Source organism: Paramisgurnus dabryanus, chromosome 18 (assembly GCF_030506205.2).
Source record: "Paramisgurnus dabryanus chromosome 18, PD_genome_1.1, whole genome shotgun sequence".
In the NCBI taxonomy this organism is placed as follows: Eukaryota; Metazoa; Chordata; class Actinopteri; order Cypriniformes; family Cobitidae; genus Paramisgurnus; species Paramisgurnus dabryanus.
In genome coordinates, this window is record NC_133354.1 from 4,950,801 (window position 1) to 4,964,860 (window position 14,060).

Sequence of the window (14,060 nt, forward strand, 5' to 3'; positions counted from 1 at the left end):
ATATTCATCCATAATGAAAGGTTTAGTTTGAAGTAGTTGAAGGACAACTGAAGTTATCTGAACTTATTTGGTGAATATTTGATATAGTTTGAGTGAAAAGGAGCTGGACTGACAGAGTCGTGACCCTACACTGCACTGGGATACAGAGAGAGTTTATTCATGCACGGCCATCTGTCAGAGCGAACACAGGACAGCACGCTTGTATACATCAACCCATGTGTGTGTGTGTGTCAGCCCAACACGTCTGTACTGTCACAATAACTCAGTTCTGCTGCATGACAACGGCCTCTAGAGAGAGAAAACCTGTGTGCAGAACGTATACATCAACACTGTCAGGATTCTTTCAAAGTCATATCCAACTTACTGACAGTAAGCACTAGAAAGAGAAATCCTCACACAGGTGTATGTGTATGACATGCTGATGTATCTAAAGTACTTCCTGTTAGTAACCCTATAATCCCATCAGCACTTCCTGTAACTCTGCAGGAAATGAGAATGATGCCCATGCACTACAGGTCTTCTCGGGTCCAAAGAAATTTGCACGCCCTCGAAAAGACACGAATATGCAAGAATATATATATTTTTTTAAAGAAAGACCCAACACGATAAAAACTACAAAATTAGACACGAGTCAAATGTAAACAGTAAGCAATGTGTGTGCGGTGGCCTCGCAACCAATTTGGCCATCCGCTCTATTTATTTTCGTTTGTTATCTGACGACGACACTAATGCTGCATTTACACCAACCGCGGTAGAGGCGTGAAGCGCGAGTGATTTCAATGTTAAGTCAATGTGAAGACGCGTTGACGCGCGTCAGGAGGTCCCGCGGCACGGAAGAGCCGTTCGGCGGCCCCGAAGACGCGTTGTTGAGCGTTGTGCGCGGTAAGCGCAAATGGTGCTTTTTGTGCATCTTGCGGTTCACGCGAATTTGCGGCTGACGCCCGAGTTGAAAAATGTGAACTTTGGCGGAATTTCGCGCCGCGTTAACCAATCAGGAGCCTGCTTGCTGCTGTGGTGGCAGCCCCGCCCGGAGTCACTCATTCAACCAAGGCTTGATATTGTCCATAAGCAGACATCCGGAGCTATACGACACAAGTTCTTATTTCTATAGAGGAGACAGGAATAAAAAGGACCTCGCTTGGAAGAGTGTCAGTGAGGACATTGGGCAACCTGGTAATTGTAATACACACTTCACTTTTGAGGCACGTGACGTTTATCGACCCGTGTCGTTTATTTTCCCCATAGTAAGGTTACCAAATACAAACTGGTAACTCTCTTGATAAATGCACAATCAACGTCAGTCATTTTGCAAACAGACACTCGCACAGCAGTTGCCCCTCCCACAAGAAGAGGAGTTTGCCTCTGACGCGCATCAAATGCTTGCAAATGGTAACAGTTAAAATGCGCATTCAAAATTGATTGACAGGCCTTGCACAACGTAAATAAACTTACCGCAAGCCACACGATGTCGAAAGCACTCTTGGCAAACAAATGGGTTGGAAAAGGATTTGATGCACAAGCGCAATATAATTTGGGTCTTTTCGGGTCCGTTCAGCAAAAAGACATCTATTTTAAATTACCCGAAGCCGCAAATATTATACCCGACCTCTGTGCGAAGTACACGTGAAAACTTTAAGACCCCAACCTGCTCGGGTCTCGGGTCAGACCTCTGGTTTTCAAATCTAAGTGGAACCGTTAAGACCTCTACCATGCACCCATCAGCACCTCCTAAGATGTTTGGGTACTATGTGATTGATTGGGTGATCTGGCTAAGGTCCACTCTTCATCTACAGTCATTTTATTGTTCATAAGAAGCAAATAGCATGCAGATTTAAAATAAATAAATAAATAAATCTGGGTTCACACCAGACGGAATTGAGGCTGGATGTTGGATGATTGAACATTTTGAGTTTACTTGCTTCATTCGTGAGTGAAAGCCGCACGTGAAATTCTAGTCATTGAGACATTCACGCAGAAATTTGCGTCATATCGCGGGTGATTTACATGTTAAGTCAATGCAAAGATGCGATTACATGCAGATTTTAATCCTGCGGCGCGGTACACGCATTAAGCGCGGTGCAAATGGCCCGTTCCGCTCGGCACGGATGGTACGTTCTGCGCTAATTGAGCGTTGCCGCGGGAAACGCGCAAGTTGAAAAATCGGAACTACGCCGCGTTAACCAATCAGGACCTTGCTGTAGTAGTGACGTGATTACAAGAAGCGAGCGGAGTGGCGGACTCTCAGCGGAGTCCCAGAAGCCCCTCCCCTGAGACGAATTTCCACGTGAATGAAGCAAGTGAACTCAAATGTTCAAGCATCCAACTACGTGCGAATAGCTGGTGTTAACATAAAATTAGGGTTAGGGGTTTGTTTAAAGTATGCTGTAAACACAAAACATATATAATTGCCTCTTAAATAAATCTATAAAATTAAAAAGTCAAAAGAGAATATATAATTCATGCTCTTCTATATTGCAGAGGTTGGCGGGTAAAGCTAGGTACACACCATGCCAACGATCGGTTATCAGGCAGATTTTGAGCATTGTCTGACTTTTTTTGCTCTTACAAGTTTCCTCTTTTAAGTAAAGAATACCAACTACTGCCACCTGATGGTATGGAAAGTTATCTCAGCTTACGCAGATGCACAACGGATGCTACGTCGCTGTCTGTCTGGTGAAACTTTGTAAAATTTGAACACAAATGCAGCTAGCATGCAAGCAATGTGAGCAGACCTAATAGTCTGCGCTACGTTGTTGGCATCGGTTTGCTGTGTCCCTACCCTAATATGGGATGCAAACCTAGAAAATACACCAGAAATAATGTTGCAACTAGGCAGACCTAACCACTGTTGGATAATCAGATACAGGTAAGTGAAGACTACTTTTCTTCACAAAACACACAAAATGTATATCATTATACTTGCACATTACATTAACCGTCCAAATCATGACTTTAATATTTGAAATGCACTCATCTTGAACCAGATAGTACAGAGATAGTATGCATATAGTATGCAACCTTCAGAATCTTTTATCCTCTTCATTTCTCTCTTTCCTGTCAGACAGACGGAGTTAATCCTGAATACAGACAGTGACAGCATTATGAGTCTATAATGCACACAGACACACAACAACAGGATTCCATTAGTAATGTAATATTTCTGTCATTTGTACTAAGCATAAATAATAATAAGTTATTAAATAGACAGCCCTGGTTTAAGGAAACTGCGGTTGTTAAATCAATATTTCACCTAGATGAGATAAAAGTATCCTACTGAAGTACACACAGACATACCACAGTAATCATTAGAAATCCACCAACATTATATTTTCCACCGAGAGTGATAGCCAATTATTTTGACTGATATCTGGTGATATCGTCGCCGATACCGATAGTTTGGTGGTTATATTAACTCTTTCCCGCCAGTGTGGTTTTTTTAGTTGCCAGCTAGCGCCAGCATTTTTATGATTTTCACAAAAGTTAAATGCCTTTTAGAAAATTTTCTTGTCTAAATATATAAACATACAATATCTATATATTGATATTTATCACCTCTTAAATATGGGTAGGTTTATTCAAAAATACCAAATTTTGAGCAAAAAGCTGAGATAATTGCATATTTCTGAAGGACATTTGTTAGAAAAGATTCAGAACGTTGATCAACACATACACAGAGTTTTTAATGTTTTTAGATGAGTGGTTCCTTAGTGTATTATAAGATGGGTATGAGCGCCACCTAGTGGAAAATAGCAGCAATATGGATTGCCGTAAAAACTAGGGCTGTCAACTTTAGTCGTTTAGTCGACTAATCGGTCGAAGCCATCTTTGTCGACTGACATTTTCATTGGTCGACCAGTTGCATAATTTATTTTTTTACCAATAAAAAAATTTTCATTGATTTACTCCTTGATATTTATTCCTTTATAAGCAGTTATATGTTACTGTATTCTAAATATAATTAGCCTATATTTATTCCCAACTTTAAACGCTTTCATTTAGGCTATTTTGTAACAGCTCCACAGTTTAGCGCACCACGTAGAACACTCTGGAACCGCACCTGTGGCTGCATGGCTGCACTGCTGCCTCGCGCTCAGTAAGGAATATAGGTAGTTTTGCTGTATTCATTCAGTAAGAATGCTACTTGTTTTTGCTTTAGTCGGCAAAATGTCCAAGAAATCTAAATCTTTTGTCTGGCTGCATTTTACAAACCTTAACGGGTGAAAGCTGTCGGTTGTAGGTTAAAAAAAGTGATCTCTAAATTAGGCTATTATAGACAGTGGACTAAATGCTACTACAGTTATAATAATAATTATGGTAAATGGTAAATGGACTGCATTTATATAGCGCTTTTAACAGACCTATGGCCATCCAAAGCGCTTTACAATTAGCCTCACATTCACCCATTCACTCCCACATTCATACACCGACGGCGGTGTCAGCCATGCAAGGCGCCAGCCAGCTCGTCGGGAGCAAGCTGGGGTTAGGTGTCTTGCTCAAGGACACCTCGACACTTGGTCCAGTGGAGCCGGGGATTGAACCACCAACCTTCCGGTTTGTAGACAACCTACATGAACCACTAGGCCACTGCCGCCCCGGCATATTATAATTATTATAATAATTCGTTATATATAGATAGCGCTTTTCTGCAGCACTCAAAGCGCTTTACATATGAAAGGGGGATTCTCCTCAACCACCAGTTAGTCATCTCATTCCAAGATCTTTTTGTGTGAAGTGAACAGATCCCTCACACTCAATTTTTCATAATCCTCTTTCTTTATTATTGCTAGCATAAACTAAAGCGAAACTAAATCAACCTAAAGCGGCGTCTCTTCGGAGCTGTCATTTTCTTAAATGAGCCGTGGCAATGTTTCAAATGAGCTTCTAACGCTAGACAAACGCCTTTATTTTCAACGCGATCACCTTTTACCCAAACCATTTCAAAACTAAGGAGCCATTTGTCATCCGATTCGGTGCTGCGTTTGCGTGATAAGTTTGCGCTGTAAGGGTTTAAAAAAAGTGTGTGTTATCTTATGTTTTTGGTTTTAATTTGTACACTTGACACGTTTGAAAATAGCCTAAATAATGTAACAAAAAACAAAAATAAACCTATAGGCCTTCCTACTAAACAGCCTATTATTAATAGGATTGTTTTTAGGCTATTTGGGATTTTTTTTTGTGTGTGTGTGTGTTTTAAAACGTCCAGATCGGCTGGACAAAAGTTAACCCATAGCTTCGAAAGTAAAGAAGAATATACAGCCTGTATAAAGGAGAGCTTTTGTTAGGATTATTTGGCTATTTTAGCAGGTTTTTTTTTTTTTGCAGCGTGTGGTGTGGTCAGGTGCGCGATTGTGACTGTCACTATAGACCTAGGACAGAGATCCTCACTTTGCAGTTAAAAAAATCACTTAATTTTCAAAGAAATTGTATTATTATTATAGTTTTATGTATTATTGATGTTTTTCGTTGTCGTTTTATAAATGCTCTATGACAGTTGTTTAATAATTGTTCAATCAAAATATGCAAAACATCACGTCTTTTTTTAGTCGACTAATCGTTGCGCAGGACAGGACTTTGGTCGACTAAGCTTTTCATTGGTTGACTACAGCCCTAGTAAAAACTCATCATTTTTCTCTTAATTGACAAGATAACTCGTCAATGGTGTGGAAAGAATTAATTTGCATTAATTAAATTCTGAAGATTACATTTTATGGCCATTATTATTGAACATTCTAATTCTAAATGAGCGTTCAAACCAGACACGGAAGAGGTGGCAAAAATGCGCTATTCGCACGTAGTTGAACACTTGAACATTTTGAGTTTACTCGCTTCATTCGCACGTGAAATTCTAGTCAATCGAGACATTCAAGCATAAATTAGCGTTATGGGAGGCTTATATAGCTTAAATTGAATAAACTTACCAGATTGTTGACCTCCTCACTCACTTTCTTCCAAACAAGATCCTTTTCATTCATGTAAAAGTATGAAGATGTATCGTGTAGCGATGATGACTGTGCTCTATTGTTGTTTTGTTTTTCTGCCTCCGCTCACTTCCTTTAGTCACGTCTGGTTAATGCGGCGTAAAAATCCGCCAAAGTTCCGATTTTTCAATTTGTGCAAAAATGCGGTATCGGTGCGGCGACATTTACGCTTACCGCGCCGCAGGATGCCTATTCGCAACTTTGCATTGACTTAACATGTAAATCACTTGCGCTTGCCATCTCTTCCGCGTTTTGTGTGAATGCACCATGAAAACACAAAATCTCAAATTAATTGCATTTTTTTTTTATTGACAGGATATAGGCCATGACTATTGGCTGTTTTAAACTAAACTATTAGCTGATAGCCAGGGCCAGACAGAATCTGCTGACTTTTTGGCTTTTTTATGGAAGTTTTTTGAAAAAATCTTTGGATTTCTGCATAATGATTTTTTTTTTAAAGATTAGAGAATTTAGAGAAAAGTTAGAGAATTTAAATAATTTAAATATTACAAAATTGCATGTAAGATCTTTATTTTTTAAAGGCTTATAATAGAAAATAAATAAACCAAACCAATAAGCCCTCTAAATAAAACTGGACCAACATGAACCAGATAATGTGCATGTCAAGACAGAATTATATTTTGTTTGTAAAAGGACATATATTATTGTTTATAGTGTTAAATATTATAGGATAATAAATAAAGCTTAATTTAAAAAGTGTTAATACATTTTCATTATTAATTTAGCACATATCAAGAAAATTTCATAATTTTTACAAGGTAATGTAAATTTTTACTTAAACATCACAAGAGTGTCTTGTAAATGGATTTGAAATGATCATGTGCTGAGTCAAGTAAGATTTTTATCTCAAATATCAAATGGCTCATGCTCTCTATTATTGAAAACGATCACAGCAAAAAGCATTCACCGCTTGTCAATGACTGCTCACAAACACACAGGATATATGTGCTTGTTGTCAATGACGCTACGGAGTTTTCCGCGGAAACCTGGGCCTGCCGATAGTGTGAAAAATTGCTTTTATTGACTAATAATGATTATTGGCCAATATACACTGCAGAAAAATTATTTTCAAGAATTTTTTTTTTATTTTTGTCTTGTTTTCAGTAAAAATATCTAAAAATTCTTAAATTAAGATTCTTTTCTTTGATGAGCAAAATAGACAAAAAATATAAAATTTAAAATATTAAATTTGCATGTAAAATAATAACTTTTTAAAGACTCACAATAAAAAAAAATTGAGTCCTCTATGGAAGCCCGTTTCTGCCATGTTTTTCTGAATTCTGAGATACAAAGTCAGAATTCTTAGATACAAAGTCAGAATTCTGAGATATAAAGTCAGGATTCTGAAATATAAAGTCAGAATTTTGAGATACAAAGTCAGAATTGTATTTAATTTTTTTACAACATGGCGGAAACGGGCTTCCATAGTCATCTGAATAAAACTGGACCAATATTTAAAAATTGAAAACATTTTAGTTTTGAATTTAGTTTTTAAGAAAAATGTTCAATATTTTTTGCTTACCCCATTGATTTTTTTTTGCTTGTTTTATGCACAAAATCACTTAAAGGAACAGTATGTAGGATTGTGGCCAAAACTGGTATTGCAATCACAAAACGTGTGGCTGAAACTGGTGCTGCAATCACACAGCTGGTGGCCAATATACCAAACGACAACATAAACATCAGTTGAGGGCTGCAACTCCACTTTTTAAATGACAATATCCTGGCCGGACTGGTGTTGTCAGTGATATAAGTATTTGAAATGAAAAGGATTTCTTAATGTCTAGTGACATTTCAGGGCCATGTAATGATTAATTGATATAAATTTCTTACATACTGTTCCTTTAAATTTTATATTTTTGGTCTAAAAACTAGACTTTTTTCTTAGGTCGTTTTGCTCATCAAGAAAAAGCATCTTAATTTAAGAATTTTTAGATATTTTTAATGAAAACAAGACAAAAATACTAAGAATTTTGTCTTGAAAATCATTTTTTGCAGTGATCGATTCATCTCAAGTATTCATATTACAGTACTATAAAGATATAAAGTGTCCTGTGAATGTCCTGAATCCTGTGAGTATCCAACACACTCTGTTTAAACACATGAAACATCAAATAACAGATCAACACCCTGATATATGATGTCTGGATGTTCTGTGGAAAGCAAAACTTAAAATACCAGCATCTCTTATTACTTTCTCTCTCGTTTTAAGTTGATCGTCAGATGTCGATATACTTTCATATTTGGGATGAAAAAGCTGTAATACACTGAATGTGAACTGGTCCACAGACTTTAGGTCTAATGTCAAGTTCGTGCACGGTTACAGAATCAAGTCAATAATCGAACTGTGTTTACTTTTGCTAAATGACCAGAAGTCATTTCTCAGGCAACCGTGAATTAATCATCAGGTGAAAGACGACAAAGAGGGTGTAAACGTTTAAGATGGAGCTAATTTTAATACGATCCAGAAGGCTTTCCAGCATGGGTAACTCCAGAGTGACGAATCCGGCGTCTAATCCTGCATGAATCTTTCCATCCCGCAGCGACGGAAACAGGATCAGTTCCAGAATTCCGGTCGGGGGTGATGGGAATGACACACATGCTCCTGTCTCTATTTAGCCGTCAACGAGGACGAGCCGTCTGGGTTCCACACACATAGAGACGTAATCTTGACACTGACTCACAGCTGTTAACAAACACGGTTTTATCTCTTAGCGCCTGAGCCCGGGGTGTCAGTCTGGGGAGTCTGTCTCTCATAGCCAAAGATAATTATTAACTACAGTTTCGTTTTAGTTCACAGACAACATTCTGGTTTTATAGTTCAGTTTCAGCTTTAGTAATCATAACTAATGAATATGCAAAATAAATATTTACTGTAAAGTAGAAATAACCAGGATGGTTTTATCCAAATGCCGGAAAACCCGAGAGCTGTACGCCAGTAGAGAAACTAAAGAAATTTGTTTTGGTTTCATTCTGCTGATGTTGACTAATGGCTTAATATGTAAATGTAATTATATGGAACTTTAAACGCATGAAAAACTAAAAAAACAATGCAAAAAAGATTCGTAATCACAGAGCCGCTACCTTGTCAGGGAATATGTTTTATCAGTTTTTAATAAAAAAAAGTTATCTGAAGCTTGGTGGTGATGACGTTAAACCGATACTCCAGCCAAATATCAAAATTACCCTATGATTTACTCACCCTCAAGCAAGCTGAGACACACATGTCCATCATCTTTCAGACGAGCACATTTGGAGTTATTTTAGTAAATGTCCTTGCTTTTCTAAGCTTATAATGTGAGAAAACACGGATTAGGGAACAACTTCTAACTTTGAAGCCCTAAGGGGTTAATAAAGGTCTTCTATGGGTAATCACTGCGAGATTGTAAGAAAAATATCTTCTGCATGCACAAATGTGGGAACACATTTCAAGTGAGAGCAAGGTTACATTGTGTTACCTTTTAAGATACATTGTTACAGTTCTCTTTCGAGGGAACTCGCGCTGCGTCACTGCGGTGACACTTTGGGGACGCCTCCAGGGGTAAGTGCGTCTGATGTGTATATCAAATTCAACCAATGGTGAGGCTTAACAACAAAGACAGGGTGACGCGGGAGCCAGGAAGTATATCGCTATCTGAAATATTGCCAAAGACGGCGTTACAGGGAAGCAGGAAGCATGGCAAGAGAGACGCAGCGTCTCGTTCCCTTCTCAGAGAACAACAGTTACATACGTAACCAGAGACGTTTTCATGTGTCAAACACAACTAAGCAAAAAAGCATTTTGATATGAATCAACATTCACATACAAAAGATGTAAGCATTTAAAGCGAACAGTTTAGCACAATTTTTATGATATTATCCTACACTACACAGGGAATAATATGGATTTTTTTCCAGAAAACTTCTTGCAAAAAATAGATTCAAGCACTTTCAATGACCCGTATCTATGTATGTATATTTTCAAAAACTTCCCAAGGCCTTGAATTTTTTTCGCCCAGATTCACAAACTTTCAAGGATTTCAAAGACCCTATGTGTGTGTGTGTATATGTTTGTGTGTGTGTGTGTACTGACTGGCGACTCCAGAAGCGAGTCCATACAGAAGTCCTCCTCCATCAGACTGTGGTTGAAACACATGTGTAGATGGTGGATATTTCTCCTGTCTGATGAAGTTATACAGCAGCGTCTTCACCAGACGACTCGTCAGAGACAGACTGCAGACAGACAGACAAACAGAGATCATGACTTAAGAATTTCAAACCTGCAGTTCATAATACTGAAACTAGCTTGAGGCACCAAATGGTCTCTCCTGAATGCATAGCTCATTAAATCTATCATTCCTTGCTGTGCATAATAAATTGACCTCTGATACGTTTGAGAATCTCATTCACTTACTCACGTCGAGCGGGTTTGGGGTCGTACCCCAACGCTAAAGACACGTGTGAGGTTTGAAAAGCCCACGGTAAAGATCTCAGACATGCAGACTCAGCTGCAGTAAAGATCTAACCGGTGAACTTTAAAAGCATTCGCGATGCAAATGAGTCCTCCGGGTGAACTCGAGCACGGCACCAGACACGAGCATCTGCCGAGTTAATGAACTGCCTCATCTGCATGTGAAATGACTGCAGATGACAGTTGTCCGTCTGTTAATGCTGGTCAGGGGTCCACAATATCATGCTGAGACAAATGTGCCAGCCAACAACTTTAAACATGTATTGGCTCTGGTTTTAAAAAGTTGAGAAGACGCCACTGGAATTCTCAAGCAACTCTTTTCATTCAATAATTCAGGTGTAGTCTCTCAATATCTACCTATAAATATATATATATAAATATATATTTATATAGTACTCTTGTCTTGTTTTCAGTACAAATATCTACAAATTCTTAAATCAAGATGTATTTTCTTGATGAGCTAAAATAAGTTTAGTTTTTAGACAAAAAATATAGTGAATTTGTGCTTAAAACAAGCAAAAATATCTGCCAATGGGGTGAGAAAAAAACATCTAAAAATAAGTTTATGTTTTTCTTAAACGCTTAATTAAAGAAAAAAATTATCATCCCATTGGCAGATTTTTTTTGCTTGTTTTATGCACAAATTCACTTAAATGTGATATTTTTTGTCTAAAAACTAAACTTATTTTCTTAGGTCATTTTGCTCATCAAGAAAAGGCATCTTGATTTAAGAAGTTTAAAATATTTGTACTGAAAACAAGAAAAAAATACTAAGTAAGAAAGTCTTTTTTTGCAGTGTACACTGCAAAAAATTATTTTTAAGAAAAAAAAATTCTTAGTATTTCTGTCTTGTTTTCAGTAAAAATATCTAAAAATTCTTAAATTTAGATGCTTTTTCTTGATAAGCAAAATGACCCAAGAAAATAAGTCTAGTTTTTAAACCAAAAATATCAAATGTAAGTGATTTTGTGCATAAAACAAGAAAAAAAAACTGCCAATGGGGTAAGCTAATTTTTCTTGAAATTTTCTTGAATTTAGTGTTTAAGAAAAATGTTCAAGATTTTTTTACTTACCCCATTGGCAGATTTTTTTGCTTGTTTTATGCACAAAATCACAAAAAAATTATATTTTTGGTCTTAAAACTAGACTTATTTTCTTTAGATATAAGACTTTAGAATTTTTAGATTTTTTACTGAAAACAAGACAAAAATACTAAGAAAATATTTTCTTGAAAATAATTTTTTGCAGTGTCGCCCCAAGATTTCTGCATTTATATTTTTGATGGTTATTATTGATAGCGACTCTGTTATTTAGGAAAAGTTATTTTTGTTTGTGTGTTTAGTTAAATGTTTTTTTATTATGCTTTTAATCTATGTGACAAACAATTAATCCATTTCACACAGAGATTCCCAAAAATACATAGATAATGTGTCCCGGCATCATTTGATTTTGGGTTCTTTACACGGCCAGTAATTTTCTGGATTTTGTGCGTGCATTTACACCATAGACTGTAAAAAAAGTTGGACGACGCTGCTTTCTTCCATTGTAATGAACTGAACGTAAAATGTATGACGCTGGGCACTGACACGTTACGCGAAATCGTTAGTTTGGAGCCAGGGCAAGCGCGGATAGAATTTTCCTTGGAGCCTGAAGGCGGAGCCGCGGTATCAATCTTTCGCCTAAACGCTTACGTGCCCAATTCAGCCACGCCCCTTCAACGTCTCATTTGACTGGCTTGCTAAAAAAAATTTTTTCTTTTGACCCAAGTCCCGTTCATTTGCATGAAGAGGGCGGAGTTTATGCCTTGTACTGCGTCCAGCCACCAGGGGGCGATCAAAGAGCCAGCAGCTTCACTTTTCAAGACGTATGAGGCACACCCAATTTACACACATCCCATAAAGATCCCGTAAAGACGTGTTATGTGTAATATAACTGTAATCATGCAATTTTTCTCTTTGAAACCACTACATTTTTTCCGATTCGATCATGAACTAGTGCATCGAGCACCATTCCACAAGGCTGACAAACAATTTAGTTGTAAATCTTTGTCTGCATTTAAAGCCCCTGATCAAAGAGTTGCATGATAACTATGTCAGTGTGATGACACATATATCATCACTACAACAACCCAGACACAACAGCATTGTTCCTGACTTCTGTTCACACAGGGCTTTTTCCCGAAACTGATACCGCTTACTAAGTCCCCAGGATTGATCCGGGGATGTGCTTGCGAAAGGGCTTTTACTCACCATCGTCCTCGGGTCAGGTAGCGGTAAATAAGCCCCTCCCTCAGAATCTCCTTGGTGAAGAGCTGATAGGATAAGAGAATGAGGAGGGTGGTCACTGCCTCGAACAAGATGTTGTAAGTGATGTCCCTACAGCAACATGCAAAGTGAACAAAATCAAACATGGTTACAAACAAACACTCAAGATATATGATCCAAACATGCTCTTGACAGTTTTTATGAAATTATTTATGAATATTGACAATGAATAAATTACATTTGATATAACATCACTTATTAATAATTAATAAACAAATACAAATAAACGTTAAAGTCCCCCTGTGGTGAAAATAACGTTTTTGTTGTTTAGGTCTATGTTTGTAATGTGCTTTAGACAAAGCAAGTGTAAATTCATCATTCAACAGTTCAGAATTTTCTGCATAAAATTTCGTCTCAAAGCCATGGTTTGAAATCGCCTTGGTGTCTTACATTACAAACATGTAATCATCACATTTGAACGAGTGGATCAGTAGTTTCAAGCCATAGATATGCTGTATACGTGCCGCATTTACTCAGCGCTGCAAACACGCAGTTCACGTGTGCATTGTGTGAAACTGAACTTAGCAATTATGTTTCTGAGTTTTCCCACCGTAGCATCTATTTACATTTATATCAACCTGGGGTGGCACGATACATGAAAAAACATCCACACTGTTTGGTTTGCGTGTCTCGGTCCGGAGTGTGTGTGTGTGTCGCACGGTTCGACGCATGCGTAATGTAGTCTCTGTCCGTTTGGGGAGGTGTTAATACTCGACACACAGACTGGGTGCCGGCGTGATGAGACTTCATGCTCGGCTAGATTCGCCTTGAACTAGTGCTTCTTGGGTTGCGGAGCCGCGCGCAAAGTTACAAAATTTGACATGCACATTGCCAAGTGAAATGTGGTCTCGCGCACTACCGCCCACTCCGCGTTGACGTCATTTTTGCCACGCGCACCTTCGCGCTCGTGTGGATGCATCGATTATAAACAAGGCTTAAAGCTACACTGAAGTAATTCTTCAGTTTAATCTTTGTGTGCTTTAAAGGCACATACGTTCCTGTAGAGATAGCATACACATTCTCCTTTATTTGCCAAATAAATTAAAAGCATGTCATCAATGTCTTCTCTCTTGCTCCCAATGTCTTCTCACCTAGCTTTCCTCAGAGATGGTCCCAATAATGTGCCTAACATCAAGTCAAATTCAGTTTGTGCATAATTATGATATAACAATTTTGTTAATACTTTATCCTAAATTGTGGATAATTCAGCTATATATCATATGCTGAAGTAAATTTCTGGAGTGTTAACGATTAAAAGAACAACAACAACAAGAACCGTACACCCGT

The 14,060-nt window shown here is 37.9% G+C and overlaps 1 protein-coding gene across 1 annotated transcript in view; it reads right to left on the reverse strand.

Moving 5' to 3' along the window:
- dym (dymeclin) overlaps positions 1-14,060 on the reverse strand; it is a 76,836-nt gene that overhangs the window by 47,658 nt on the left and 15,118 nt on the right. The window contains exons 7-8 of the mRNA XM_065243793.1: positions 12,699-12,824; positions 10,072-10,211 (exon numbers count right to left, since the gene is read on the reverse strand). Coding sequence (XP_065099865.1) covers positions 10,072-10,211; positions 12,699-12,824 — 266 coding nt within the window. The remainder of the gene's footprint in view (positions 1-10,071; positions 10,212-12,698; positions 12,825-14,060) is intronic.